A 27761-nucleotide genomic window follows, 5' to 3' on the forward strand; every position below is an offset into this window, starting at 1 on the left:
GACATATACCCTGCAGCAGAGTTAGGACAGGTGCTACGCTATTAATCACTTTTTTTCCCCTTCGGCAGATGGTGGCAGAAATCTAAGCCTCGACTCCATTCCGATGGGCTTGCCAATGTCCGACCCGACTGCCTGGGCCACTGCCATGAACAACCTAGGGATGGCTCCCATGGGGATGACGGGACAGCCCCTCCTGCCTGGTATGTGAGTGCATCCAGCCTGTGCCCACCTTTGCTTTCAAACGTGTCTTTGGAAGAACTTGTTTCCATTGAGTTGGATGAATGTCTGCCATGTACAGAATGCACTAGTGAGCTGTGTTTGAATGCATTAATGCTTGCAAGTGATTTATTGAGAGGCGAGTGGTTTAAAATGGATGGGGAATATGTGTTTTTTATGCAAACGATGGTTATTGTGGGGTACCTCTAGGTACTCAGCAGTGGACCAGGAGGAGGATGATCCCACACAGAGCTCAGGAACACAGTGATATCTAATAACACATTATTTCAAGCAGAACTGAAGCTGCTGAAAAGGAAGGGTGGGAGGGAAATGAAGAGGAAAGCAATAGGACAGTAAAATAGATACGTCAGAAAGTAATGGAGGATTCTGCTCCAGGAATGCCCACCTTGTAATCCAGAGTACGTGTGCACGGGTGAGTTGTCCTATGCAGAGCTCCTGTAGGAACAGAGCTGTGCCGTGCCTGGTTCCTCAGTGCGTCAGGGTGCCTGTGTATGCAGGACCTGAAATTAAATCACTGCTTCAGCGCTTTACTGCATTAAGCACTTGAGAAGGGGATGCTGTCTCTTGCCTGAAAAGTTGCCTGCTCATCCAGGGAGGGAGTGTTTGTGTTGGCAATGCTCTACAATCCTATTTCTGCTCTTGTGGCAAAGAGCGGGCAGTTTGCTGTGCAGCTGATGCTATATTTGACTAACAGCATCACTTGCCCTAAGTTTTGCCTGCAGCCTGTGCTCTCCTGTCCCCTAGGCCTGTTTCATGTTTGTCGCTACTGTAGGAGTGGTGTTTTTATGTCCTTCTCGTGCTCGTGTGCCTAGTAAAAACCAATAGAAACCTGTCCTAGGAGAGCACACAGTCTCCCAATGCTGTAAGAATAGGAAGCAACTTCAGAGTGATGTTTAGTTTATCGTTTTGGGACCCAGAGGTCTGTAACCAACACAAACAATGCAGAATTGTTTAGAAGGAGCAAAACATTTTGTTTCAATCTGGCTGTAAGGGAGCAGGAGGTGTTCAAAGCCAGGCTGGATGGGGCTTTGAGCAACCTGATCCAGTGGGAGGTGTTCCTGCCCATGGCAGGGAGTGGAACTGGATGGGCTTTAGGGTCCCTCCCAACCCAAACCATTCCTTCCTCTGAAATGCCTGTTTCATGGCAGGATATTTGCCTCAGATCAGTGTTTTTGTTGTGACTTCATGTGGGATGTAAAATGAATAGCAACGCTTGCACTGAGTACAAGGAAATCCGAATTAGGTGAGTCAAACAACATACATAAACTGTGTAAAGATATAGCCCCAGGTAAAATATAAAATACAAAGGAGAACAAAACTCAGCTACCAAATTCAAACATCCAATTTGGGCACTAAGAGCTGGCTCGCATCCTGATTGCTGTAAGTAGTGGTTGGGAAGAGAAGTGTACAAAACTGTTTGTCTGCCTTAGGGATATTGACAGCATCTGAAATGATGCCAGCTCAGGATCAAAAGGAAACGTTGCCACTGCACCACTCAGTTCTGTCTATTTGTAACTTCCATTGGTGCCTTGCAAGATTAATGTTTTCCATCTACATCTGAAACAAGGCATCTGGATTCAAAAGCTCTGTAGTGCTTGGGGTTGCGCATTCCTTGATATTTTGGGATGGGCCAGGTCTTTGGAGCTGCTGCAGAGAGCAGTGGTGACAGGCTAGAGAAGATGCTCTCCCTGAGCTCCCACCCCACCGTGCCAGCTGGCTCTGCTGCTGCCGGGTGTCCTTGCAGCTGAGCTGTGGCATTCTCAAACTCGGGAGCTGTAAAGCATCTCAGTATGCTGGTTCCATTTTGGTTGCCACAGACATTGCTTTGCAGCTTCTGAACAGATTAAAAAAACCCTCCTTTGACAGATCTGTTTAGTTTTATTTGGCATTGGAGGTAAATCTAAGAGCAAAATCAAAGTAAAATACTACTGGGAAGGAGTCAGAACACTAACTAAAGCCTAGAAAGGAGTTAAACAAGGTAAGGTGTGCGATAAAGTGTTCCACTAAACACTTCTGAGTGGTTTTCTCCGAGTCATTCTGGTGTGTTCTTAGCTGCTGAAGCCGGTACCTGTGTTTAGTTTGCAGGGTGATGCCCTTAAATCTCTGTTAGAAGCTGTCTGCACTGCGAAACTATGTAATGAAACCACACTGGGTTAAGTTTTACACTGCTTACGTGTGACACTTTATATGGACAATGTAACGATCGCTGGAGAAACTTTTGACACTTGATGATATCTACAGAGTGGGAAAGGAAGTGGTTTGTTTGAACAGAGAGGAAAAGGAAAATCTATTTGGGAACAGTTTTCAGCTGAAAGAGGAGAGATTGAGAAGAGATCTTATGAAAAAATAGAGGTGTTCAAAGCCAGGCTAGATGGGGCTTTGAGCCCCCGTGATGCAGTGGGAAGTGTTCCTGCCCGTGGCAGGGGATGGAACTGGGTGGGCTTTGGGGTCTCTTCCAACCCAAACCATTCTGTGATTCTTTAACAATGAAACAGTTTTTAAAATGTTGTTCTTAGGACACAAATCTAAAGTTCTGGTGAATTTCTGGTATTCCGATGTTCCCTCTGGTGCTCAAACTCAGCTAATTTTCACTGGCACTCATGGGGATAGCACTCATGGGGACGGCACTCCTTTTGCTGTTGGAATAAACCGTTGTCGCGTGAGTTCAAACCAGCCCCTGACTCCCTTATTCTCTCCCTCATTTAGATTTTGATCCCGCTCTTGGGATGATGACTGGAATCCCTCCGATCAACCCCATGATGCCAGGCTTGGGAATAGTCCCACCTCCTATCCCTCCTGACATGCCTGCTGTGAAAGAGATCATTCACTGTAAAAGCTGCACTCTCTTCCCACCGAACCCACGTGAGTGTTTTCTCCTGTTTCTGTCCATATAGGAATACATAAGAGCACGTGTGTGTGTGTGTAAACGTGTATTTGTGAAAGGACAGCCATTGTGTTGCTCTGGGATGAGTCCCTGGGAGTAGATGCTGGCAAGCAGGTGACAGAGCGATAGGAAAAGCCCCCTCTTGTCACTGTTTGCCATTGCAGTCAGGAGCCTTGATGGTTGTTAGAATGATAAGGCCTGGGGAAGAAAGCATTCCAGTCCCTGGATATTTGAACTCTGATCTTCATGGTGTGATTCCTGTATGCATCAAGGGAGGGGATTCTACCCCTCTACTCCGCTCTGGTGAGACCAGAGCCCTGTGTCCGGTTCTGGAGTCCTCAGCACAGGAAGGACGTGGAGCTGTTGGAGTGAGTCCAGAGGAGGACACAGAGGTGATCCGAGAGCTGAAGCACCTCCTATATGAGGACCGGCTGAGAGAGTTGAGGTTGTTGAGCCTGGAGAAGAGAAGGGTGTGGGGAGACCTTAGAGCAGCTTCCAGTGCTGAAAGGGGAAAAGTCCCTTAGCCTGTGTTTGTGTAGCATCTCACATGATAAAGTTTTGAGGTCCTGGTGCCGCTGATGTCCCGTGACAAGAGCTCAGTGAGCCTTTGCTTGTGCTAGGGAGAGTGCTTGGATGGCTTCAGGCTCTGGAGAGCTTCTATTTGGAAACAGGCTGGTATTGAGCTGCTGGAGCATGTCAAGAGGGTGGCAGCGGAGCTGGGGGAGGGGCTGGAGAACAAGTGTTATGAGGAGGGGCTGAGGGAGCTGGGGTTGTTTAGCCTGGATCATCATAGAATAGTTTAGGTTGGCAGGGACCTTAAAGATCATCTAGTTCCAACCCTTCTGCCATGGGGAGGGACACTGAGTAGGCTGAGAGGAGACCTCATCACTCTGCAGCTCCCTAAAAGGACGTTGTGGTGAGGTGGGTGCTGGTCTTTTCTCCCAAGTAACAAGTGATGGGACAAGATGAAAAGGCCTCAATTTGCACCAGTTTAGATTGGGTATTAGGAAAAATTTCTTTCCTGAGAGAGTGGTGAAGCCCTGGCAGGGCCTGCCTAGGGTAGTCAGGGAGTCTCCATCCCTGGAAGGTTTCAAAATACATTTGACCATGGCACCTGGGAACATGGTTTATCAGGCACGGTGGGGTTGGGCTGAGGGTTGGGCTGGATGAGCTTGGAGGTCTTTTCCAACTTCAACGATTCTATGATTCTATGGTGTTTATTCTCTTACAGCGTTTTAGATGTGCTACTTGGTAAAGTTAAATGCAACGTAGCTAGGTGTACATTTGGAGGAAACCAGGAAGGAATGGTCATCCCTCAGGAGAGGCGGGCAGGTAAAAGGAATGTGCTGACAAACCAATAACTAACCTGGTCTACTTTCTCTCTCTTGCTCTTTTCAGATCTTCCCCCTCCAGCAACAAGAGAGAGGCCCCCAGGGTGCAAGACAGTGTTTGTTGGAGGGCTGCCGGAAAACGCAACCGAGCAGATTATCATGGAAGTGTTTGAACAGTGTGGGGAAGTCATAGCTATTCGAAAGAGTAAGAAGAATTTCTGTCATATCCGCTTTGCTGAGGAGTTCATGGTGGACAAGGCACTTTATCTTTCTGGTAGGTATATTTCTGTCTCAGAGGGCAGCTTGAAGATCTGGGACAGGGATGTAATGAGTTCTTTATAACCATAATGAGAGGCTTTGTTGCCATGGGCGGGGTTGTCTCATGTTGGGTCTGTTTGCCTCTTTTTCTGCTGCTATTGCATTTCTGCTTAAATACATGAAAGCAGCTTCTGATAGGGGAGACAGCAATGCTTTGTTACGTTGGGTTCTACAAACATCTGCAAAATATCTGGATGAGGTAGAGTCCATTACTATCTTACCTGGATAAATGTCCAGCAGATGCTGTAGTGGATGCTTAAGGATCCTATAAAAACTCACAGTTTCTCTCAGTTGCCTCTGGATTGAATGGTGAGCTTAACTTTTATCGGTGTTATTTTCCCTCTTAGTCATTAGAGCGGAAGCGCCTGGGCTGATTTTGCCTAAGGAGCCCCTCTTCTGCAGCCATTGGGCTTTTAAAAGGTTTGTTTCACAACCTTTGGTTTCACAGTCTGGCTGGTGGTCATAGTCTCTGTGCAGCTGGCAGATTGCTGGATATGATCTATTGGAATGAGTCCAGAGGAGGCCACAGAGATGATCCGAGGGCTGTATGAAGACAGGCTGAGAGAGTTGGGGTTGTTCAGCCTGGAGAAGAGAAGGCTGTGGGAAGACCTTAGAGCAGCTTCCAGTCCTGAAAGGGGCTCTGGGAAAGCTGGAGAGGGGCTCTGGATCAGGGAGGGCAGGGAGAGGATGAGAGGAACGGTTTTCAGCTGCAAGAGGAGAGATTGAGATGAGATCTTAGGGAGAAATATTTTGCTGTGAGGGTGGGGAGGCCCTGGCCCAGGTTGCCCAGAGCAGTGGTGGTTGCCCCATCCCTGGAGGGGTTCAAGGCCAGGTTGGATGGGACTTGGAGCCCCTGATCCAGTGGGAGGTGTCCCTGCCCGTGGTGGGGGTTGGAACTGGATGGGCCTTAAGTTCCCTTTTCACACAAACCATTCCATGATTCTGTGAACTTGCGAGAGGAACAGCCCGTGATAGATCTTGCGTGGCATGGGCAAAACACAGGCAGAGAGCAACAAATCCTCGAACAATCATAGAATAGTTTGGGTTGGAAGGGATCTTAAAGCCCATCTGGTTCCAATCCCCTGCCATGGACAGGGACACATCTCACTGGATTTGGCTGCCCAAGGCCCCATCCAATCTGGCCTTGAACCCCTCCAGGGATGGGGCAGCCACCACTGCTCTGGGCAACCTGTTCCAATGCCTCACCCACGCTCAGAGTGAAGAAATTCCTCCTTATGTCTGGTCTAAATCTGCCCCTCTCCAGTTTATAGCCATTCCCCCTGGTCCTGTCACTACAATGTTTCCTTCTCCAGAATCACTCTCTGTACACTGCACTTTTCAGTAAACTCTTCTGCTCGGTGGCTTTCTGGCTCTGTCAGAGCACAAGGTGGGCCGTGGTGGGTGGTTGGAGCTGAAGGGAATTCACTTGTCCTGTCTGCCTGCTGTTGTCACTGCCAGGCTATCGCATCAGGCTGGGTTCCAGCACGGACAAGAAGGATACTGGGCGCCTACACGTGGATTTTGCTCAGGCTCGGGATGATCTCTATGAGTGGGAATGTAAGCAGCGGATGCTGGCGAGAGAGGAGCGCCATCGTAGGAGGCTGGAAGAGGAGCGCTTCCGCCCACCTTCCCCGCCTCCCGTTGTCCATTACTCTGACCATGAGTGCAGCATTGTTGCTGAGAAACTGAAAGGTAAAGGTTTTGTGGGCCACAGCCAATCCTGCTGTGTGGGTGCTGGGACAGACATTTGTAGTCTCCAGTGGTCCTCTTGCTGAACTGGAATGGTGGAGCCATCCAGACCTTGCAGAGCCCTCTCAGGCCGAGCCCTTGGCATGGCCAGAGCAGCTCTCCTAGCCTTCTCTCTTTCATAATTGTTCCATAACCTATACTTGAGTACAACAGTTTCTTCCAAACCGTTTTTGTTGACGTTAAAAGGACTGGTGTAAGTCCTAAGACCTTCTTTGAAGCCTAAGATTCCCCAGGTATGGCCTGATAATTTTGGAGTCGGGAGATAATTCTCTTCCATGAAAGAGTGCATCTGAATAGGCACATGAAGCCAGGCAACTCCCGGCACCAGCAAAGGTTGGGATGTGAAGGGACTGAGAGCAGCCCTGCTATAAAAAGACGTGGGGTGCTGGAAGATGAAAAGCTGGTCTGAGCCAGCAGTGTGTGCTTGCAGACCAGAAACCAACCGTGTCCTGGGTGTGTTCCCCGCAGTGTGGCCAGCAGGGTGGGGGAGGGGATTCTGCTCTGCTCCAGTGAGACCCCAGCTGGAGCCCTGTGTCCAGCTCACCTTCTCAGCAGAATGAGGATGTGGACCTATGGGTGCAGGGCCACGGGAGGCCACAAAAATGATCCAAGGGCTGGAACTAGCAGGGGGGCTAGTAAGACAGGCCGTGAGAGTTGAAGTTGTTGAGCCTGGAGAAGATAAGGCTGCGGGGAGACCTTAGGGCAGCTTCCAGTATTGAAAGGGGCTCCAGGAAAGATGAGGACAGACCTTTTATCAGGTCCTGTAGCGACAGGAGAAGAAGAAATGGTTTAAAACCATTTTAAACCAGGGGAGATTCAGAGTGGGTACAAGGAAGAATTTTTTTTACAATGAGGGTGGGGAGGCTCCATCCTTGGAGGTGTTCAAGGCCAGATTGGATGGGGCTTGAAGCAACTTGATCCAGTGGGAGGTATCCCTGCCCATGGCAGGGGCTTGGAACTGGATGGTTGTGCCTTAAGGTTCCTTCCAACCCAAACCATTCTATTATTCTAAGTTTTCCAATAGGTTTCTAGCAGTTGGTCCTCCTCTTGTTGCACCTCAGCAGATGTTTGCTCCATCAGCTTGATGTTAGACATACCTTCCTTTGTGTAACCCTGTATTCAGACACCACCATGCTTTCAGGAATTGCGATTAGCTGCCTGAAGCGAGTTGACTTTTGGAAGAGAGCAGTTCAGCAGTGCCAGGGAAAGGACCCAAAAGCTGCGCAGGAGACCCTGTGCTTCTGTTGTGTAAAGGTGTCCTTCCTTGTTGCAGATGACACCAAGTTCTCAGAAGCCATACAGACCTTGCTGACATGGATAGAGCGTGGAGAAGTGAACAGGAGGACCGCCAATAACTTCTACTCCATGATCCAGTCGGCCAACAGCCACATTCGCCGACTGGTGAATGAGAAAGCAGCTCATGAGAAAGAGATGGAAGAAGCTAAAGAGAAATTCAAACTCGCTCTCTCAGGGATTCTGGTTCAGTGTGAGTAGCGTTTCCGCATGGAATTGTTCGTTGTCTGTTGTTGTAGGGAAGCTGCTTAATTTCTAGCGTCCGGAGAGGCCGTGCTGAAAAGGCTCCAGGAAAAGAAGTAGCAGTCGCTTCTGTACAGCTACCGCTAACTTACAAGTGTAGATCATTAACGTGACAAGAGTTTCTTGTGGTACTTTATATTGGAGTAAGAGCCCCCATCTGGAAAGGGGGGAGAGAATGAATTCTTAATTGTTTTCCTCTTTTAATTATAGTCTATTAGTAGTTCTGTCATCTTTTCATCTTCACTTGTGTGCACGGACAAGGTAAGTCCCTGGTAATCTGGTGCCTCAGCGAAGTCTGCCAAAGGTAGGATGCAGCAGAGGGTTCCCAGTGCCCCATCCTCAGTTGCAACTGGAAACTTGTTGCAGAACAGCATTTCAAAGCTGGCTCTTTCAAATCCCAATGCTTTGTTAAACCATGAGATCAAGGAAGAGGTGTGGGCTGTTTTAGCTCTGAGATAACAGCTCCTCAGACTGTTCTTTGCCTCTTGCATGTCCTTTCTTTAGTAAGTCTGAATGTTTTAAGACTACCTTCTCCACAGTGGTACTCAGTCGTCCCTGGCTAGGCTCTGAACATTCTACTTTTGGGTTTATAAGCAATAATTTTGGTTGATACTTGATTTTTTAAAATTTTCTTTTAATGTTTAAATTCTATTAATGGTAAAAGCCATCGGCACCTGGTCCAGAAGGAGAAAGTGAGCACTGCCGAGTAAGTAGCCGTAGACAGCAGCATGTGGCTCTGCTCGATAAAGCACCCGCTGGTCTCTCAGCTGCTCTTAGGTTAATCCAAGCAGAGAGCTGATTCAGTTTTCTAAGAATTATGGCTACTGCAAGAGCACAAGTGTGAACAAAGACCTACATCAGGTAGATGTGCTTTCTGCTGTTGAATGAGTTCTCATCCCAGGAGAGGCACTTTGTGATTCCAAATCCTGTACAAGTTTTCCAGAGAAATAGGAGGAATGAATCTCAGGAACAAGAAAAGCTGATGGCTGATCCCTTCTCTTGTGGTGTGGCCGGGTAGACTGTGGCCATGCTCAGGCTGGGGCTCTGTTCTTTGTGCCTACGGGGCAGAAGAGCAGCCAAGGGGGCAGCTTTCACACTTGTACTTCATCGTCCTGTTCTAGAGAGTGAGTGCTGCCCAGGGGTGCTTGTCATGCTCACAGGCAGCGTTGCGCAGTATATTAGAGTATTTTTGGAGCAAGGTGTGCCTGCTTTTTTTGCAGTTGAGAGCGGATGCCATTTCCCTGGTCGACCGTTACTCTGTGAGTGTTTGACACTGGCCTGGTGAAGTCCACGCTTTCCTTTCCAGGCTCAGAGTCCCTTTCCTGAGCATAGACGCAGCACAGTACAGTGTTATAAGAAAAGGTTAGCCAAACCACCTGCCTGATTCCACTTTTTTACTCCTTTACTCCTCTTGTTCGCCCTCTCTGGATGATATTCTGGCCTGATTTGACTGCTGATTTGCTACTACAGTCGAGCAGATAGTGGCCGTGTACCATTCTGCCTCCAAACAAAAGGCTTGGGACCATTTCACGAAAGCTCAGCGTAAGAACATCAGCGTGTGGTGCAAACAAGCAGAGGTTGGTAATCTTTTTCTTGTGTTAGATCCTCCAGCACAGTCTCGTTCTTGTCTGGATATTGATTTTAAGTTTGCACAATGCTTGCGTGGATAATGACACCTTCATTCACAGTGTGAGATGGGAATTATTCAGTCATCTCTTGTGTTACAGGTAATAAACTTTCTCTTGGCATTTGTGTTACTCGTAGCAATATATTGAGATCTATATGCTGATTGAAGTGGTGCACAATAATAATTGATCTGTTTTCTACTGGTTTTAATGTTAAAGCAAGAAGAATTTCTAGAGAGATGTTAAATACAAACAACAAACCTTAAGCGTCATCAGAAATGTGTTCTAGCACACTTTTCCACTCTCGAGTCTGTCGGTAAATGATTGCAGCTGGAAAAGTCAAGTGAGAACATTCTCATATTTGTGTATTTATCCCATGACATTGCTAGTGAAATACAGGATTTAAAGGCGGTGACGAGGCTGGGCTTGATAGAAGAAGGCAAGTAACTCAAACTGCTTGTCCTGCAAGATTAATCTTACTGGGTTCAGGCACAATGTCAGAAAAATCAAGCTAAGGTTAAAAAATCAATTTAAAGATCAAACTAAAGGCTGTCTCTTGGGATGTGATGGTTTTGGGAGGCGTTTGTCCTGGAGTCTGTGATGAGATACTGATACGTGCTGCCTTCTGTTGCGCATGTAGTAGGTGTGTGACATCAGCTGTGGAGCCCACCTTGGTGTTTGTCTGGCCTGAGGAAGCAGAAGGAGGTTGCTGTGCTCTTGGGAATGTGAAGGCCTACCAAGAGTGGTGAAAGAGCCCTGTGGTATATCTCCTGGATGTGAAGAGCTTGTCTCCCTGGAGCCTCACTTCTGGATTCCTTCTCTAGGCGGGTTAATGCTCGAAGTAGGAACAGAAGTATTGTCCCTCTGGGCTGTGAAGGAAAGAGCAAGGAATTGCATTTTTCTTCCCCATTAAACATTTAAAGTGGGGTGGAGCTTGCATCAGTTTTTACCACTGGCAGTATAGAGTTCTTCAAGGTAGCAGGACCCAGTGGACAACCTGTCCCAGTGCCTCATCACCCTCACAGTGAAAAAATTCTCCTAATGTATAACCTAAATCTCCCCTTTTTCAGCTTAGAACTGTTGTCCTTGTCCTGTCACTACTGGCCTTGGTAGAAAGCCTCTCTTTGTCATTTTTATAAATCCCCTTTCTATATTGAAAGGCCATTGTGGGGAGCACAAATGCAGTGACGCTATCTTCTCTGCATGTTATAAATTGGATGTTCATTGTAAGGTCTCCATGCAGCCTTCTCTTCTCCAGGCTGAGCAACCTCAACTCTCTCAGCCTTTCTTCCTAGCAGAGGTGCTCCAGCCCTCGGATCATTATTGTGCCTCCTCTGGACTCGCTCCAACAGGTCCGTGTCCTTCGTGTGCTGAAGACCGCAAAGCAGGGTTCCACGTGGGGTCTCACCAGAGCAGAGCAGAGGGGCACAATCCCCACCCTCCCTGCTGATCTCACTACTTGGGACGCAGCCCAGAACACGGTTGGTTTCTGGGCTGTGAGCACATGTTGCTGCCTCATGTTGAGTTTCTCCTCTGCCAACACCCTGAGTCCTTCTCTCTTAGAGCTGCTCTCAGTCCATTCTCCACGCAGCCTGTATTTGTGCTTGAGGTTGCCTTGACACAGGGGCAGGACCTTGCACTTGGCCTTGTTGAACCTCATGAGATTCCCATGGGTCTGCTCCTCCAGCCTGTCCAGGTCCCTCTGGACAACATCCCTTCCATTTAGTGTAAATCTCCCTGTGGTTCTGTTTTCCTCAGATACTGTGTTCATTATTACAGACTTGGAAAACAAGTCTGTCCCAGTGAAGCTGGAAGTCATCTTTCACCTTTAACGTTATTTAACATAAAAAGTAAATCTGGGCAAAGGTGATGGACTGGTGATGGTGATCACCACCTTCCCCTATAGCTGTGACCTGAGGGAAATCAGTTGGATAACACTGAGTGGATGAGTTGGATCACACCCAGGCAGTGGCCAGCTGGTGAAAAATGAACAGAAGAACAGATGATTGTTCCTCCACAGGATTGGAAAACTCATTGACTGTGATTTCCTAGGTGGTTTCCAGCTGTGATCTTCCCTTGGGACTGCACTTCTGGGACTTGCTTTCCAAATCCCACTGAGTCAAAGCTTTTGCTGTAGCTAAAGGAGGAGCTGAAGTCTCGTTTTATACCTGATAAGGCAGGCAGAGAGCCTGATTCAGATTCTGCCTTTACTTTAAGCTCTAGTGCTCTTGCTCTTTCCTGCTTACTGAGGTTTCTAACTATGACCGGGGTGGGAGCACTCTCTCCATTTGGAGCTGTCTTTTGTTCCAAGGTAAGTTCTCCAGGTGGGAAGAGGCTGTGAGACCGCTGCTGAGACCTCTTTCAGGAGTACTTACTGCTGGTCTCTACCAGCTTATGGTCTCCTCTTCAGGGAAGGTGGAGCCACAAGGTGCATCTTCTTGGGACAGCTTTAGGCAGAAATGAATCCTGTAGCTCACTGCATTGGAGGCAAGCCCGGTAGAGGCAGCTCAGGGAATGGGTAGATATTGGGGAGTTGTTAAGCTAGGCCAGGGATTGATTTTTATCCATGGTGACTTAAGATGTTTTTCCCAGGCAGTGCTGACAGATCCTATAGCTGCAGGCAGCTCATGAAGGAGCCATGGAAGCTTGAGACCTGACGAATCGCCGTGGTATCTGCCAGCCAGCGTATTCCTTTGCTTAGGAAGGGCCTCACTCAAGTATTTGACTTCTCTGATGCTTTCTCTTCTCTCATCCAGGGCTCCCCTTGGATGCAGTCAGGGTGCAAGTGCACCATGGCAAAGCACGCTGTGCAGCTCACTGAAGCCTGGCTCTTCTGCGTGCTGTGCTCTTGTCCACCTTTGAGGCTGCTTTATGCTTTCAGCTGTTGAGCAGGCAGTTAAAGATGCTAAGAAGATTTTCCTCTAGTCAACCCCGTTGCTGTTTTATGGGTGATCTCTCGGGCAGGCAGCAGTGGCTTTGGGCATGTAGCACTGCCCATTGCATTTGGGTCTGCCTTGTTCTTGCCCTTTCCCAAGGTTCTTGCCCTTTCATCTAAGCTGAAGGCCTGGTCGTTTGCCCTATTGTCTGCTTTTGGTAGATCGTAGAATCATAGAATGGTTTGGGTTGGAAGGGACCTTGAAGATCATCTAGTTTCACCCCTCCTGCCGTGGGCAGGAACACCTCCACTAGAACAGGCTGCCCGAGGCACCATCCAACCTGGCCTTCAACACCTCCAGAGATGGGGCAGCCACAGCTTCCCTGGGCAACCTGGGCCAAGGCCTCACCGTCTCATAGTGAAGAAATTTCTCCTTGGATAACTGACTGTTGTTTTCTCAGTGTTGTTTGTCCTGCTCGGTGGTGGGGATGGAGAGGCTTAGCGAGGTATTTCCTTGCCTTGCAAACAGGGGCTGATGTTCTGTCTCTGTCCAGTGTGAGCAAAGGTTGGAGCAGGGGGTCTTATCTGGAGGAGCAGGTGGGGTTAGCCTGGACAAGGCAAATGGAGCAGAAAGGACATGCACAGGCAGGAGCTGGGGTGCCTCAGGGACCAGCGCAGGAGGCAACATCTCTGTTCGGGTCTGATCCCCGGTGTGGACCGAGGCTGTGGCAGAGAGTGGAGAGGATCCCAGCAGCTGGAGGGAGAGTCCCTGTGGTGGAGGCTGAGCGCCAGCGCTTGGCAAGAGCGAGAAAAGCTTCAAAGGACCAGGATTGGTAAAGGTCGGGAGGTGACTGGGTGGTGTCTGGCCTCTATCTTGCAATTCCTGCTTCTACCTGGCATGACCTCTGTTTCAGGTAGGTTTTGTTGTTATAGCCATGCAGCTGCATGGAGAAGGCATGGAGCAGGGAGGAGCAGAGTGGGCAGCAGGTCATGGCCATGGCCGTGCTGCAGCAGAGCCAGAGAGATGCCTGGTGAGGTGGTACCAGGTGCTGTGTTGACTGGGGTTTGGGAGGTACAGGGTGTGTTGAGTGGCAGGAAGGAGCAGTGCCGGGGGGCTGCGTGGGGGAGCAGCTGGGCTCGGGGTGGCCAAGGGGGGGGACATCGCCAGCAAACGGGCTGTCACAGGTGAATAAAGAGAAGCCATCATTGTGGGGTTAACTGAAAGGGTTATATTGATGATTAAACGGTGATCAAACGATAATTAATTGATTATTAAATAGTAATCAAATGGCAATTAAGCAATGATTGAAAGATAATTAAATGGTGACTTGGCAGTGGTGAAATGACACTAATGATGACTGGGCAGTGGTCGAATACTCGACTGCTGACTGCGCTTCTGATAATTAAGTTATAGCTCGATATAAATGTATAAATCATTGCTAGCATGCAGTGTACTTTTAGACTTAATGTTAAATATTGTTTACCTCGTTGCAGATATCAGATACCAGGTAAGGGTCTTGCAGCCTTGAGAAGCATCCCTGCTCAGCTGGCTGCCGTGCAGGAGAGCTCAGTGGGTTCCAGGGGCTACAGACTTTCATAGTGTCGAGGGATGGAGTGGTAGTTACCCCCACTTTGACATACGTGCAGCTGCAGTGGGGTGAGTCCCAGCTCAGGCCAGCGTGGTTGGGTCTGGAGAAGACAGGGCCTGGCACGGTTCCTCATGGTTTGCACAGCAGCGCTGACTGGTTGGGCGCGTTTGTTGGTGAGTGCTGAACCAAAGCACTGCTCAGTCAGAGTGGGGGCTTCTGTCACCAGTGCTGACCAAGAGAGCATGGGGCAAGAGCCGGATGGGGCACAACAGCGCTGGGGAAGGGTAGCACAGCCCTCGAGAGAAGGCAGTGACAGCAGTTCGTGGTGGCAGGGAGTCACCAGCCTTGATGTGTGAGCAAGGAGACATGAGGTAGCGAGCCAGTGGGGGTTATGAGTCAGCGATACCAGCAGCGCTGACAGATTGATTCATGCCAGATGTTGTCCTTGATCTAAAAGTCTGTGCTAATTTTTTTCTTAATAATTTCTCCTTGTATTATGGAGTTGCATTTTGCAGACTGATTTCAGCATCTTTTTATCCAACCAATCAGTTCCTTGTTCTCTATCTTTAAAACTCACTCTACTTTCTGAACCTTAGGAAATTCGTAACATTCATAATGATGAACTTATGGGTATTCGAAGAGAGGAGGAAATGGAAATGTCTGATGAAGAAATAGAAGATCCACCAGAGATGAAAGAAACAGAAGAATCAGGTAAAATCTCTTCAACAAAGTACTTGTCTCCAATAATTTCTTTTTCGCTGGATCAGGGGCTCCAAGCCCCATCCAACCTGGCCTTGAACCCCTCCAGGGATGGGGCAGCCACCACTGCTCTGGGCGACCTGGGCCAGGGCCTCCCCACCCTCAAAGGAAAACATTTATCCCTAAGATCTCATCTCAATCTCCCCTCTTGCAGCTTAAAACCATTTCCACTCATCATATCCCTGCACTCCTTGATCTAGAGTCCCTCCTCAGCTTTCTTGGTACTGGAAGGCTGCTGTAGACATTCTTCTGGCTGAAGGTGCCAGTGGGCCCTGGCCCAGAATCTTTCAGCTTTGCTTTTTAGGAAACCTGCTTCCAGGTTTGGAACCCAAATATGTTCTTTTGCTTCTTTTTTTTTCGTTCTTCCAAGTTAAATACTGCATTCACCACTGTGAGGTGCTCCTTGTCCAGAGGAGCTTGTTTTCTAGAGGGACATCACAAACATGGTTGGGACAAATTCATTTTAATACTCTGGATTTGGGGCTGGGCAGTGGGAGCTACAGAGCCATCGTGTGCTGGGGAAGAGCTCCCAAAGACTTCTTGCTCAGAGTTTTTTGACTTTTGATTCCTGCCTGCCTTGTTCTCCAGCGCTGGTGTCTCAGGTGGAAGCCCTGAAAGAAGAAAATGACAGTCTGCGCTGGCAGCTGGACGCCTACCGGAACGAAGTGGAACTGCTAAAGCAGGAGCAGGGCAAAGCCAGCAGGGATGAAGACACAACCAAGGAGCAGCAGATGAAGCTTCTCCAGCAGGCTCTGCAGGGGATGCAAAAGGTGGGCCTGGACGTTCCTATAGCCATGGCTTTGCTGCAGAGACAGAGGGGCTGTGATGGGGAGCAGAAACACAAGCAAAGGCTTTTTGTGTTTCAATGTGATCAAAGCTGGCGAGTGAGAGCAGTTTCTGCCGTTTTCAGTGTTGCACCCCTCCCAACCCCCCCCCCCAAACATTCAAACCAGTGCTTGTATGTTCTTTTTGTTTGACCACACTGTGACTTCTGAAGGTGCTGAGTTTGTGCTTACCTGCTCTGTGACTGTGAGGTCCTGGTTACCAGCATGAGCAGGGAAGTGGGAAACCCCAGGCTTGCTTTGACACCTTTCTTGAACTTTGCTGGGCTCTTATTCTTGCAGACAGGGCATAGAATGATAGAATGGTTTGGGTTGGAACGGACCGTGTCTTGTTCTTTGGGATTTCTCTGGCCTGAATCTTGGGTGGTTTGAGTCCTCGTAAACTTTAACTGTAGCCCTTGGGATATTGGGATATTGAACCAGATGCACAAAGCACATAAAGCCTAGAATGGTTCAGGTAAGCACTTTGTTAAAGTCAGAACCTGCAGCAGTGCTCTGCAGTCTGTGGTCATTCTCTGGATGAACCTGACACAGGGACAGCACTGGGCTTTGTGACATTGGAGCTGGCAGGAAAAGCCTCCTGTAGGCACTGTCAGCCTTCAGTACAGGAGGAAATGGCAGGAATTGCAGGACATGAGATTTTCCCTTCCCATAGATGTTGAGCAGGTAGAGTTTCTCCTCACACTGCTACCAGGATGAATGGTGTTGGGAGAATAGTCTGGAGGAACTGCTTTGATGAAAAAAGATGCTGTTTGTTTGTTATTAATTAAAAAGATGTTGTTTGTTATACTATTAATGAATAGGATTATGAATCTTTTTTTTTCCTTCTTGTTGAGAAAGAAAAATATTAAACATCTGGTTAGGAGTGTTTTAAGCATGGAGGCAAGCGTACACTGAACTACATATGTATTAATGTATCCTGATTTGACTTAGGAAAGTCACACATGCTAGGCTACTGCCTAGTGTTTAAGCTTTTTTCCTCCTGATGGATTCAGAGAATCATGGAATGGTTTGGGTCAGAAGGGACCTCAAAGCCCAGCCAGTTCCACCCCCCCGCCATGGGCAGGGATGCCTCCCACTGGATCAGAGGCTCCAAGCCCCATCCAACCTGGCCTTGAACCCCTGCAGAGTTTCTCCTGGTTGTAAACTTAACCTTCTGAATATGATCTGTATGGTCCTCACGGCAAAGCCCTTGTTCATTTTATATCCTTTTAAATAGGAGGAGGTAAAAGGCAAGTTAAGAACTGAGTTTATCTTTTCTTTTCCAGCATCTTTTGAAAGTACAAGATGAATACAAAAAGAGAGAAGCTGAGCTCGAGAAAGTGAAAGAAGAAAAACTGAAAGTAGAAACGTTATTAGCAAACCTGAAGGAACAGGTACGTGCCATCCCTTTGCTTCCTTACTCCTGGGAGTAAAAGCAGACCTTAGAGTTCATGGTCCCTCAGGAGTGCAGTGAGGGAAAGAGTGCAAAAGCTGCCCAGGCCTAGCTTAGCAGCAGTTGTCTTTGGAGAGCTGGAAGGAATTACCTGCCAAATTGGATGCATCTGTGATGAACTTGCTGATTGCTTCGTGGACCAGTGAGGCAGTTGACATAAGCAACTGTGTAAATAAAAGATCAGCTTTCATTTATTATATACCATGGTGTTGTAGCTGAAATGAAATGTGTTTTTCTGCAACCTGAGCTTTAAGAGATAAAAAAGGGCCTCAATTATCAAACATTGAGTTGTAGATTTTCATTTTAGGGACACATTTTGATCTGCCCTCTGTAGAACACTATTGATAGAAAGGTTTTGTCAGTGTTACAATATTCCTATGTTTTCTGGCTTTATTCCAAACATAAACACATGCTGTGTCTTCTCAGGTGTTGTGATCACCCTGTCTTTTGATTGTGGACCCATGCGTGAATCTAAACTTGGTCCTCACCTCCATGACACAGACATAGTTAATTATACAGGGTAGACAAAAAACGTCACACAGCCCTTCTCACTGAGGACCAGAGAGCCAAATGGTGGGTCTTGTCCCGTATTTTCAATCCTTAGCCCCACTTCTTTGTGCCATGAGCTAGGGACAATAATAAATGTCTTTCTAGTAACTAAAAAAGGCTTTGTATCCCAGTAACTGTCAGTGCCTGATATCAGAGAATACAAATAACAGACTGTCATCAGTAATCTTTCCTTTTCTTTACCTGTATATAGCAAAGCATGGCAGATGAGGAGGACAAGGAGAGAGATGGGACTGATTGCCAAGGGAATGTAAGTCTAAGTTTCTTTTATGCTTCTTTACTCAGAATATCTTATTGAGGGAAGTGATAACAGAATCACAGAATCACAAGGTTGGAAAGGACCCATTGGATCATCGAGTCCAACCATTCCTAACACTCCCTGAACCATGTCCCTCATTGTAAATGAGGAGCAATGTTTCAAAGTTAGGTTTGTTGTGGAGCATTTTAATGTGGCATGTACAGACTGTCGGCGTGTACAAATTAAAGTCATCCGGTTAATCACTAGCAGCTTCTGTCTGGAAGAACAGTAGGGGTTTGCAACACTGTGGTGTAGAAATGGATTTGGGTGTGCAAGATCATAGAATGGTTTGGATTGGAAGAGACCATGAAGGTCATGCAGTCCAACGCCCCTGCAGTGAGCAAGGACAACTTCAACTATATCAGACTGCCCCATCCAACCTGGCCTTGAACACCTCCAGAGATGGGGCATCTACCACCTCTCTGGGCAACCTGGGCCACTGCCTCACCACCCTCAGCGTAAACAATTTCTTCCTGATATCTAGTCTAAGCCTCTCCTCTTTTAGTTTATAAACCATTCCCCCTTGTCCTGTTGCTACAGGCCCTACTAAAAAGTTTTTCCCCATCGTTCTTATCAGTCCCCTTTAAGTGTTGATAATTGATTGATAATTTGTTGCACCGCCACAAATTGCTGGATCTCCGAGGGAGAGTGGTCACGGCATTCCTGGTGTAACACTCCTGGCTGAACTGCAGCGTCTGTCAGCCTGAAGCCCTTTCCCTAGTGCAGACCTTTTCTTTCTCCTGCACAAACAAATTCTAGCCTGCCTAGGGCAGGACTACATGCTTGCAGTCCTGTGTAGTTGAGAATTGCTCCAAATAAAAAGCTGAACAAACCCAAGGGACCATCGAATTCTATCTTAGTTACTGGCCCAGGTCCAGTCCATTCCACTAGTGGCTGGAGGCTGTTTCCAATTATAGCTGTCTGTAACTCTCAGACCACTGGAATTCCACATAAAACTTAGGAATGAAAGAAGGAAAATCCTGCTTTTAGTGCACTCACCAGGTCTTTGCATCACTGGAAGCCTTGTGTTTGTTTGGGGCATAAGAAAATATGCAAAACTGTTTTAATTTAGTACCACAAACTCAAGTCAAGGACAGTCTGATCCTAAACCCTTCACAGCAGTTGGGCACTTGATAAATCATATTGTCTCAATTAAGGCATCTGGAAAATAAACATGGGCATCTGAAGTAGTCACTGCAAGGCTTTTTAATCTGTTTTTTGCTTTATTATTGAAAATAAGGCTCTTCTAGAGCAGATGCCATACCAGTAACTAGGGCTGATAAAGTGAGTGTTGTGGCATCTTGCTTAACATCAACGGCTTTTAATCTAGCTCAATAATTCAGAGACGGCAGCATGAACATAGCTGTCCTTTGTTGGAAGCATTTTGCAAATTAAACAGTAGATGCAGCAATGCTATGAGAACAATGACTCACAGGAACAGGAAAACAAAAACTCAGCCTCTGTGGAGTCTGCTCGAGGTGCTGCTTGATGTGTAAGAGCCCCTGCTGGTGCGTGGAACGGGGCCTGTGGTTCTTTTGCAGGAGAGCAGTACATCCAGAGTTTGTGCATGCAGCCAGGAGAAGGAATGTCCAGCTGAGAAGACATTGAGCAATAGTCCGGTGAAGTCTGAACGAGAAGTTCTGTTGGTCGGTAAGTTATTTTAAGGGGTTTGGTGACGATGCTGTGGATCTGAACTGAGTGGGGCTTCCTTCAGCTCCCTCTGGCTGCCTCTTCTTCCTTTGGTTATGCCAGTGGAGGTGGGAGTCCTGAAGCCAAGGAAAGCCTCGAGCTTTGGTGGGGTCAGGGTTTCACCTGGTGCGTTACTGACTTGGAAATCTTGTGCTGTGTACCTTTCGGTCAAAACCACACAAATGTGAAGTGGGTTTGTGTGCAGTGCCAGTCCAGGTCAGCACGTGCTGCGTGCAAGTTGCTCTTCTGGGTGGCGGTGGTGAAGGCAGGGAGTTAGAGGAGGGTCTGACATCATTCACTGAGAGCTCAATCAGGCTGAGAGTTGGGGTTGTTGGAGAAGAGAAGAGAAGAGAAGGCTTCAGGGAAACTGTAAAGCAGCTTCCAGTACTGAAAGGGGCTCTGGGAAAGCTGGGGAGGGGCTCTGGATCAGAGAGTGTGGGGAGAGGATGAGGGGAACGGTTCTCAGCTAAAAGAGAGGAGACTGAGATAAAATAATAGGAAGAAATTAATAGGACATGCATTTTCCTTAGTTCATTTTCACTCAGCCAAGTTCTCTTTAGCCTTCCTTCTACATCTGATTTGAGGATAACAACAAATCATTTATTGTAACGCAGATGGATCTGTTTGTGCAAGATCAAGGGCTGGTTTCTGCACTGGGGGCAGAGAAACCTTGGGGGAAACCAAAGGCACAGGCTTTTTCTGCCGATGATGGTCAGAAATGTGAGTCAGTGTTTTTGATACACGGTTCTGGCCATGAGATAGAGAGGAGCCTTTTCATGACAGGGCACAGACTTGGGTTTCTGTGTTCAATTGAGTGCTGTGACGATGCCGGGATGGGGCAGACATGCCACTGCTGCTCTCCTCATATGTCTTCTGTCTTTTCCTGCTCTTTGGCCTTTAGTACAGCTGGAGGAGAGCTCCCCTTCTCCTCTCCTTGGGCTTTGCCATCCCCACATGCCTGATCAGCTTGGTGTGGTTCGTCACTGGCCACATGACCAGTATGCGACAGAGAGTGAGGGTGGTGGGGTCTAGTTTGAGTGCTGCATTGGTTCATCGCTGTTTTCTTTGCCATCTGGGAGCCAAACCTCACTGTACTGAAAACCAAAACTGCTTGATGAGCTCCCTCTGTGCTGTGCCAGCAATAGCAGAGCTGGTGTCCTGGAGAATGATGTTTGTGTGTTCCTTTCCCCAGGGATAATTTCAACGTTTCTCCACGTGCACCCGTTTGGAGCAAGCATAGAGTACATCTGTTCCTACCTGCAGCGTCTGGACAGCAAAGTAGGTCCCAGGGTGTGTGTGTGCCCCAGGTGTGCTCGGTCTGTGTGGCTGGGGAAAGCATCGCTGCCTCCCTGGGAATGATACGGGGTTGGACATGGAGAACTGGTGTCTTAACTGGAGGAGGACAAGGGAGGAACTTCCTTAAAACCCCAGAAGCATTTGTGTTGGGAAGGATCTTTAAAGCCCATCTGGTTCAACCCTCTGCCATGAGCAGGAGCATCTTTCGCTGGGTCAGGCTGCTCAGAGCAACCCAGCATCTGGCTGAGCCCTCACACAGTTCACGTTAACCTACGTACAGGTTTGAAGACAAGGTTGCTACTGCAGATGTTCTTGTGTAACCCTGCTCGTGAGTCAAGACAACCCTTGGTCAGTGGCCGTATTTTACAGTAGTGAGTTTCCATCTCTAAAATCTCCATCTCAGATGTATTTTTGTTTATTCTGTTTAAGTTTGCTGCTTTTTTTCCTTTAGCCTTCTGACCTCTAAGGAAAAGAGCAAACAACCCATAACTATTTATTATCTCATAACATCTGCCATGCCACTGTTTGTATATATTCTCCCTAAACTGAGCGATTGTGTTGGTTTTATGTCTCCGAGCAGAGTTTTTCCCTATTTGTGATCTTGTAGCCCTTCACTGAGCCTTTTCTATCTCTGTTTGGATACTACCAGTGGAGTCATTTTGAGGAGGGCGCTGTGCAAGGGCCTTATGCTGCCAAAGTGTAAGCCATGAATCCGAATCCCTGCTTCCAGGGATCTGTGCTAAGAGGAGGGATCAGTCCTGGGTGCAGGGGTCAAGAAGGGCAATTACAAGAGCAGCGTTCATGCATTTTCCAACACGAAGCTGCTGTTTTCTGCAGCATTTTTGTGCATCGCTGGCTTCAGACCCCTTATCGAACAGAGAGGGACTGTGCAAGGCATTTGCAGGTTGGAGGCGATGACATCTCGCTCCTCTGCTGCATCGTTCTTGCGTTGTCTGCCTTCCAGTGCCCCAGCAACAGGAGACTCGCCAACATAGGAATCATCTCCACTGACTGGGACTTTGCCAGCTGCTTTGTTTATAACCTACTGTTTCATTTTCCCTGTTCTAAGAAAGCACAGCTCGCTGGCCTCTTGTTTACCAGGCTTACTTCAGCCCTTCAAAGACACATCCGATAATTTGTCTTCTCGTTCGGAGTTTGTCTGAGGCGAACAGCTGCCTTTATTTTTCTTTGTAACCTCTAAAGAAACGTCATCACATCATTCATCTGACTTGTGGCACTCCCTTTCTGGGATCTGCAGCTGCTGGAGGTTCCTACACTAAGCTTTAGCAGGAAAACCCTCTGCAAAGCGCAACCTTTAGCTTCTGCAATGGCATCGAGCTTTATTACTGTCCACTGACTCAGGTAAATGCGTCAACCTGCTGGCTTCTTGCCTGATCCCCTGGAAGGAGGTCTTCCTGTTTGTCCTTCAGGTTACATCTTGGCTCTTCTGTCTCCTCCTTGGTTGCTGTAGGAGCTGGGTGTCAGTTGGCGGTGTTGCTTTTAATGCCAAGCAGATCTTTGATCTTGAAGTGGTAGAAGTGGGAGCACTTGAGGGCTGGTTTCTTGAAGCTGCCAGCAGGAAAGGAAGAGGAATATCTTTCTTCTGTTCCCTGCCTATCAGTCTCACCAAGAGACTAAAGTGCAGAAGTGAGACCAAACGTGAAGTGTTCTCCCTAGGGGAAGGGAGAACGCTCTTCTCCTCTCTGTGGCACTGTGGGCATTGCAGGTGTTGCTCCTCCTGGGCTGTCCGCTCTCTGTTTCATGCCTTGGCTTGGACTTCTGCCTTTCCAAACCCATTGCCTGCCTGAGCTTGTGCTGTTTCTTGGTATCTCTCCAAACTCAGGCTGTTGTTTCTGTCTGCCTGCAGAACAGCCTGAGGACAAAAGCACATTGACATGCAGATTCTCCACTTTGGGTCACTACCTGGAACAAGATTGGCGTGACAAGGGTTTGGGCTGACCTGTTCTAGCAACTGTCCGTCTTATGTATTTTGGGTTTTTTTCTGCAGTGGTGCAACCTCCAAATCTTATAGAATAGAATAGAATGGTTTTGGTTGGAAAAGACCTTTTAAGATCATCAAGTCCAACCATTGATCCAGCCCTGCTAAGTCCACTACTGGACCATGTCCCCAAGTACATCTACTTGTCTTTTAAACACCTCCAGGGATGGGGACTCAACCAACTCTCTGAGCAGCCTCTTCCTGTGCTTGACAACCCTTTCAGTATGGAAATTGGTCTTAGTATCCAACCTTAGCCTCCCCTGGTGCAACTGGAGGCCATTTCCTCTCATCACTTGTTACCTGGGAGAAGACACCAACACCCACCTTGCTCCAACCTCCTTTCCAGGAGCTGCAGAGAGCGATGAGGTCTCCCTTCAGCCTCCTCTTCTCCAGACTAAACAATCCCAGGTCCCTCAACTGCTCCTCATAAGTCTTCACCAGCTTTGCTGCAGTTCTCTGGATGCACCTCAGCATCTTGATGTCCTTGTACCTTAGCTCTGTTTGAGCCTCTCCCATGCTGTTAGGGACACGGCAGATGAATGCTTGTAACTGTTCAGAACATGAGTATCAATTCCCCGTGTCCCTGATTTCTATATAACTGAGACCTTGATTCTTGCAGCAGCGGTAAAAGCACTCCTTGCTCAGTTAATTCAAGGAGTTTTTGATCCATTATCTTGCATTTCACAGTGGAAAAAATGAAGACAGCCCTTTTACCCTTGCTTCTAGTGTTTATTTCTGCAGCCTTCTCACCCTGACAGTAGCACAACTCATGCTGTCCCAAGATTCTTGCCATGACTATTGGGTCACGACTTGGGGAAAGCCGAGGTGTTATTTAGCTATTCCATGTGTTTGAGCTTGAATATAGCCAGTCATTACAGGGCTTCCGTAACCAAAAGCGGTTTCATTTTAATGACGTTTTCCTTCTGTTTTCACAGATCTGCACCGCGGAAGTGGAAGTTCTCATGACTCGGCTCCAGAACACGTTCAGGCAGGAGCTGAGCGGCGTCGGGGCCAGCCTAGAGAAAAGGTGGAAGTTTTGTGGCTTTGATGGATTGAAAATGACTTGAGCTTTGACTTTAACGCTATAAAAAACCAAGATATGTATACACCAAGAAAACCTGGGACACCTCTTACCTCTGTTCATGATGATACTCTTGCACGCAGCACAGACTCGGGTGGGATAATGTGTAAGTGAAACTGTAAGTCCAGAGCAGTGCTGGAAGAAACTTCAAGTTCTGTAGCTTCTTTGATCAAGTGCTGTTCAATATATTTTGTGAAAAAAGCTCCTGTCTGAGATTTTTAAGCACAAGGTGTTGACTCCATGTTTTGCCAATATCATACGTGTTTTGTGTGCACAAACCTATCGTCCCTTACCTCTTTTTACTGGTAGGAGAAGCCATGGACTGGCCTCTGAAGCAGCGACAGAGAAGTGTTTTCTGGTTTCTAGAACCACAAAAAGGAGAAAAAAAGGACATTTTTCCAGGTATTTGATAGAATCATGGAATGGTTTGGGTTGGTTTGGAAGGGACATCAAAGCACATCAAGTTCCACCCCCTGCCATGAGCAGGGACACCTCCCACTGGACCAGAGGCTCCAAGCCCCATCCAACGTGGCCATGAACCCCTCCAGGGATGGGGCAGCCACCACTGCTCTGGGCAACCTGGGCCAGGGCCTCCCCTCCCTGACAGCCCAAGATCTCATCTCAACCTCCCCTCTTTCAGCTCGTTCCCCCACGTCCTCTCCCTGCACTCCCTGATCCAGAGTCCCTCTCCAGCTTTCCTGGAGCCCCTTTCAGCACTGGAAGCTGCTCTAAGTTCTCCCTGCAGCCTTCTCTTCTCCAGGCTGAACAACCCCAACTCTTTCAGCCTGTTTATGGGGGGTGCTCCAGCCCCCTCAGATCATCTCCGTGGCCTCCTCTTGACCTGTTCCAACAGTTTCATATCCTTCTTTTGTTGGGAATTCCAGAACTGGACACAATACTCCCAAGTGGGGTCTCACAAGAGTGGAGTAGAGGGGCAGAATCCCCTCCCTCATGCTGCTGGACACACTTCTGTTGATGCAGCTCAGGGTATGATTGGACTTCTGGGCTGATTTTCTATCATAAAAAAACAGAGATATATTGAAACGGAAGATGATTTAGATGGCTCGGAGTCCTCTGAGCCCAACAGTTGGTTCTTTTTCAAGCTATTTTCTCTACTAATGGTTTGAGCTAAGAAGAAGGCAGTGTCTCCAGGAGCCAAGTGTGATTCTGGCAATGCCACTGGTGGTCTGAGCATTGCAGAGTCACTCTGGAAATAACTTTTTGTGTGGGAAGGTTATTTAATTTTCTGGGTGGTGCAGAGGAGCCTGGTTCTGATCTCTGTTATAGTAGTGACTTGCCACCAAATTTCTTCACCCACTTTTGCTTTGGAGACCAAGTTTTTGGAAGTGCTACCGGCAGCACAGACCACAGATTCTTCTCTTGAATCTACCCAAAGGCTCTTCCTTGTCTTCTCAATAAAGGCCAGGCTTCTCCATTCCCTCTGCAGAAGGTTGGTAAGATCTAGGGTAAAATACCTCAGCTGTGGACCCAGCCTGTCCAGGGCCCTCTGCAGAGCCTTGGCCCATGGATCCAGCCTGTCCAGGGCTCTCTGCAGAGCCTTGGCTCATGGATCCAGCCTGTCCAGATCCCTCTGCAGAGCCTTGGCTCATGGATCTAGCCAGTCCAGGTCCCTCTGCAGATCCCTCCTTCCCTTGAGCAGATTGACACTTCCGCCCAGCTCGGTGTCATCTGCAAACTGACAGTGAGAGCATTCGATCTCCTCATCCAGATCATGGATAAAGATATTAAACAGAACCGGCCCCAACACGGAGCCCTGGGGACACCACTTGTGACTGGCCACGAACTGGGTCATCAAGCTCAGGACAGTCCAACCACTCCCTAGCACCCAGGACTCCCGCGGCACCTCTCCTCATCAGTCCCTCTTTGCCTTTTATCACAGCGCTCCAATTGTTCAAGGCAGTCACCCAGGTTTCTGTGATGCCAACCCTATCAGTTTTCCTGCCACATGGTGGCTTCCAGCTCTTCCTTTTTGTTCCCCATGCTGCGTGCACTGCTTTAGCTGCGCTTCAGCTGGGCTGTTGATCCCACCAGTCTTTCTGGGGGAGAAGCTCCGATTCCTACCTAATGAGTCTTGGCCGATTCCGTGGTTTCTAATGCATCCATAACCCTTGCTTCTTTGCTGTTGCACGTATCTCCATCCTCTTCCTCAGAGCCATGGCAGATTGAAGCACCTCCCTAACACACTATCCCTCAAACACTGGCGAACTGCCCCCAGGCTCATCTCCAGCAAGCCTGGTTTTATCCCTTTCCCCTTCAGACTCAGTTTAAAGCACTTTCCATGAGTCCTGCTCGCTTCTGGGCACAGATCCTTTGAGCCAGGTGTACCCCACCTCTCCCCAGCAGCCCTTGTGTGGCGCAGACCGACCCATGACCACAAAACCCCAAACTTTGACAGTGACACCATGCTCAGGGCCAGGGATTGATCTGATGACTCTTCTGGTTTCATCCCTTGTCATTTCCTGCAACTGGAAGGATAAAGGAGATCCCTGCTTGTGCTCCTCATCCCTTAACCAGTCATGGTTTGTGTTGGAAGGGACCTCAAAGCCCATCCAGTTCCACCCCCTGCCATGGGCAGGGACACCTCCCACTGGATCAGGTTGCTCCAAGCCCCATCCAACCTGGCCTTGAACCCCTCCAGGGATGGGGAAGCCACCACTGCTCTGGGCAACCTGGGCCAGGGCCTCCTCATTCTCATTGTGAAGAATTGAGCCCACTTAATCTTGGTAACACCCTCAGGCTTGATGAGCCATCGCCCTCGTCATCGTTGGTCCCACTTGCAGAGCCTCCAGCGGCACCTGGGAAGGTGGGGTGGTCACAGAGCTGCCCTGAGTAGGGACTTGCTGCCATTCCCTGCTTCGGTTGCAGGTGGAAAGAGGCCACGGTGATCTGTGTTTGTGAGTGGGAAAGGGTGACAGTGGTGTCAGGGGTCTTTGTTCAGCAGAGACCTCTCCTTAGAAGATAGGGAAGGAAACAGAGGAAAACTGGAGTGGCTTAGAGCCCAGAGAGCAGATGTGGTCAGAGCACACGAGAGCTGGGAAAGGCGCGGCCTCGCCTCTGCATCCAGAAGGGTTTCGCCCATGTGGAAGCTGATGCAGCAGAAGGACGTGTTGGGCTCCCATCCTCCAGAGCATTGGCTGCAGGTGCAGTGGGAGCCATGGTTCGGATGGGCCACCTCGGCCAGCAGGAGCCCCATCCTGCAGGAGCTGGTGTGGCTGGGAAGCTGCTCGGAGTGCCAGACTGCCCTGGGCATTCCATAGGGGAGTGACAGGGAGCAGAGCTGGGACCTATGGAGCAATGGCTCTGGGCTGTAGAAGCAAATGAGGGCCAAGATGAGTCCTGGGTGCTGCTGCTTCTCCTCTCCAGGCTTTCTTTACCAAGGCCCTTCCAGAGGGACTGAAGTTTCCTTCAAATCTTGTGTGCTCTTTGCCACCAGGAAAAATCCGTTTTGCAGATGTGCTCACTGGAAGGTGAGGAGGTGCGCGGGATGCCGCTGCAGGTGCCAAGCCCTCTCTGTCTCCAGGAAGCTCTGGGAGTGGGTGCTCCTGGAGCTGGAGCAGCTGGCGAGGGCCCTGGGCACAGCTCACTCGGTACCAGCAGTGAAAGGAATGTTTCTGCTGGGCTGGAGCCACC

At 48.6% G+C, this 27761-nt stretch overlaps 1 protein-coding gene across 2 annotated transcripts in view; it reads left to right on the forward strand.

Moving 5' to 3' along the window:
- Nucleotides 1-24104, forward strand: part of ENOX2 (ecto-NOX disulfide-thiol exchanger 2) — a 40741-nt gene extending 16637 nt beyond the window's left edge. For both annotated transcript variants that reach the window (XM_054075183.1, XM_054075182.1), the window contains exons 3-15: nucleotides 69-200; nucleotides 2944-3099; nucleotides 4520-4726; nucleotides 6229-6462; nucleotides 7793-8005; nucleotides 9526-9632; nucleotides 14741-14855; nucleotides 15492-15673; nucleotides 17014-17121; nucleotides 17941-17997; nucleotides 19587-19695; nucleotides 20927-21012; nucleotides 23965-24104. In XM_054075183.1, the coding sequence (XP_053931158.1) occupies nucleotides 69-200; nucleotides 2944-3099; nucleotides 4520-4726; nucleotides 6229-6462; nucleotides 7793-8005; nucleotides 9526-9632; nucleotides 14741-14855; nucleotides 15492-15673; nucleotides 17014-17121; nucleotides 17941-17997; nucleotides 19587-19695; nucleotides 20927-21012; nucleotides 23965-24096 (1838 nt within the window). In that variant the 3' untranslated portion in view covers nucleotides 24097-24104. The remainder of the gene's footprint in view (nucleotides 1-68; nucleotides 201-2943; nucleotides 3100-4519; nucleotides 4727-6228; nucleotides 6463-7792; nucleotides 8006-9525; nucleotides 9633-14740; nucleotides 14856-15491; nucleotides 15674-17013; nucleotides 17122-17940; nucleotides 17998-19586; nucleotides 19696-20926; nucleotides 21013-23964) is intronic.
- The last annotated feature ends 3657 nt before the right edge of the window (nucleotides 24105-27761 follow it).

Source organism: Cuculus canorus, chromosome 10, assembly GCF_017976375.1.
Source record: "Cuculus canorus isolate bCucCan1 chromosome 10, bCucCan1.pri, whole genome shotgun sequence".
Taxonomy (NCBI): Eukaryota; Metazoa; Chordata; class Aves; order Cuculiformes; family Cuculidae; genus Cuculus; species Cuculus canorus.